General features: G+C 42.3%; 1 protein-coding gene across 1 annotated transcript; it reads right to left on the bottom strand.

The window, feature by feature from the left end:
* Positions 1 to 307: 307 nt before the first annotated feature.
* Positions 308 to 1,345, bottom strand: APCS (amyloid P component, serum). The gene is made up of 2 exons (XM_004716547.2): positions 1,185 to 1,345; positions 308 to 1,076 (listed from the first exon to the last, which is right to left on the bottom strand). Exons 1-2 carry the CDS (start codon positions 1,246 to 1,248, stop codon positions 469 to 471), a joined length of 672 nt encoding a protein of 223 aa, XP_004716604.1. The 5' UTR covers positions 1,249 to 1,345; the 3' UTR covers positions 308 to 468.
* Positions 1,346 to 2,557: the final 1,212 nt, after the last annotated feature.

Genomic DNA, 2,557 nt, shown 5'->3' with positions numbered 1-2,557 from the left:
CAGACAAGAGTTTATGATGAGCCATAAGGTTTTGACTAATTCCTTGGAGTCTATTATAAGATCTTTCTTTCCAGTCTGTTTTATTCTGGAAATTCCACTGAATCTGTCCACCATGACCGACTCTATTGGTATTTGAAATAGGGAAGGCACACAGCACAATACCATAGCAACTCGCAAGCCACCACAGGTTGACAAAATGACAGACATTGTGACCCTGTATTTCCACAACCTGATATTTCTGAATAATAAAACAATAATTACCAAATAAAAATGTTTTGGACTGTGATAAGCACTAAATAATTGCAGATGACATAATACAATATTTTATTTATTTCAGATGGCATAATACAATATTTTATTTATTATACAAACATACAGACAGGAAATTCAAAGAAGATAAAGATACAAATATAGAATCTGGTAACCAGTTGCTTTGGATAGATCTCTTAGGCCATGATCATACTCTTGTTATTTCCACACCAGAGGCTCGATGATGACATATCCATTGATCTCATAATTCAGATTCTCCCAGTTCAGGATACTAGGACTGGTGGGAAAGCCATCATATGTAGACTGGATCTCATCTTTACTCAGTACAGAATCCCACATGTACAAATCCCCAATCTCTCCCACGAAGGACTGTTCCTTTTTAAATCCACCCCCATAGGAGTCCTGTTCTTGCCCCAGGATAATTTTGGGGCTAGCCCCCACAGAGTACCCCCTCTTCAGACCCTTCTTCACTGCAGGTTTCCCGTTGACCCAGAACTGGGCAATGCCCGAAGCGGACTCCCAGCTGGCACAGATGTGCACCGGGACAGGGAAATCCTCAAGCACGTTAAATGTCACTTCACTCTGTCCAATGTATAGGTTATACACTCCAGTTCTCACTTTAAAAATTAATAGTTCATTATCCTTCTCCTTTGTGCTGTAGGAGAAGAGGCTATAAGGTCGTGAAAGATCACTGTAGGCTCGAAGACACAAGGTAAAATTCTGCAGAGGTTGATCCAGCTGGGTGATCAAGCTCACATGGTCCCTAGAAGATTCTCTAGGGAAAACAAGCACCTTCCCACTCAGGTCTGTGAAAGGAAAGGGAGGTGGCAATATGAATTTAGGGAAGAAAAAAAATCACAAATCGAACCACTTTTCTCATCCCATGCTCCCTGACCAACTTCTGACCTCCTTACCTGTCTGAGCAAAGGCTCCTGTGAGAGTGATAAGGACAGAGACCCAGAGCAGTAGCTTGTCCATATGCTTGGCTTGGGATTGTTGCAACAGCACTGGTGATCAGAACGAGGGCAGCAAATGGCACTGTGGCTGTGTCCACCTGGGTTCTGATGCGGTTATGTGGGATTTTCATTCTCCTGATCTCAGACTTTCCAGTTTATATGCACATTTGGGTGAGGGCGGGGATGAAGAGCACCAATAGTAATGAAGGATTGTCCTGACCTGCTCCTTGGTGCCAGAAATCAGAGCTGCTGAAGGACAAATAGGGGGAAAGGCTCCAGGCCGGGAAATCAATGGGAGTTACTTATTAGACGCCAGTGACTGCCAGAATTCAACTCCTTTGACTCAGATTCCAGTGCTGGAGGCAAGTGAAATGTCAGGAAAGAGAGTGGTTCATAAGTGCAGGATTATTGATGGCACGAGCTGCCCACGAAGCTATGTTAGGAAGAGCGGGCTTCACTCACTAGGGTCTCGCTGTCTAATGACCATGTGCTCTGCCAGGAACACCTTACGCACAGGGAGAATCTCCCTTACTTGAACCTCTCCTGGGGTGTGGGTGCAAAATACTTACATTCATTTAGTGTTGTGGAGAATAGTCTTCTGTCTGAAGAACATCCTTGGATTCGGATTTCTGCTAGAAATACTGAACATACTTTGATTATTTTATTATTATAATGTCCAGGCTTTGCTACCGGAAAGGCGGGAACTGGAGCACACCTGTCCTCTATCCCAGAAGCTTAGTATTGTGAACTTAGTGTCATATATTATTCTTTGACTCTTTTTTCTCAGATCTTCTCATTTCACATTATGACTGATTTTTTCCTGGTGATCTGACTAATCCTGGAGATATTTCCTTAGATGCTGGCATCTTGTTCGCTTATCTTGTTTGCTTCTTTGGGTCCCTGGTTATTGAATGTGAATTTATAGCCATGTCTGTTGATGATCAAATGAATTTCTCAGACTCATATTTATTTAATTATCCCCAGGCTCTAAACTAAGTTGGGGTTCATGGTAATTTGCTTCCGTGAAACCAGTGACTTCCATCTTTAATCCTTACTCCTCCACTGAGAATATCGTGCTTCAGTAGCCATCATTCAAAACTGCTTTGCCTTTAAGATATTAAATAGAAGCTCCCCTCTCTTCCCTCCTCTCCCATTTTCTAAATTCTATGTACTTTTAAACATTCTCCTCCTAATGTCCAGTCTCTCGATCATTTCCTTTTCTGTCAATTTATTCCAGGTCTTATGATCAGCCTTCTCAGTGATACAAGAACTGCCACCAAGAATTCCCATCAGTGTTCATTCATTGCAGCACTTTTCACAAGAGCCAAAAT

Source organism: Echinops telfairi, unplaced genomic scaffold (assembly GCF_000313985.2).
Source record: "Echinops telfairi isolate 266 unplaced genomic scaffold, ASM31398v2 ScPeMD7_7425;HRSCAF=8463, whole genome shotgun sequence".
NCBI lineage: Eukaryota > Metazoa > Chordata > Mammalia > Afrosoricida > Tenrecidae > Echinops > Echinops telfairi.
Note: the sequence above shows the minus strand (reverse complement) of the source record. Positions and strands in the feature narration are given on the sequence as shown.

Coding starts and splice junctions, on each gene's coding strand:
- APCS (XM_004716547.2), bottom strand. CDS start 1,248: ATGGACAAGCTACTGCTCTGGGTCTCTGTCCTTATCACTCTCACAGGA. Junction 1,077..1,184: donor AGGAGCCTTTGCTCAGACAG/GTAAGGAGGTCA, acceptor TTCCTTTCACAG/ACCTGAGTGGGAAGGTGCTT.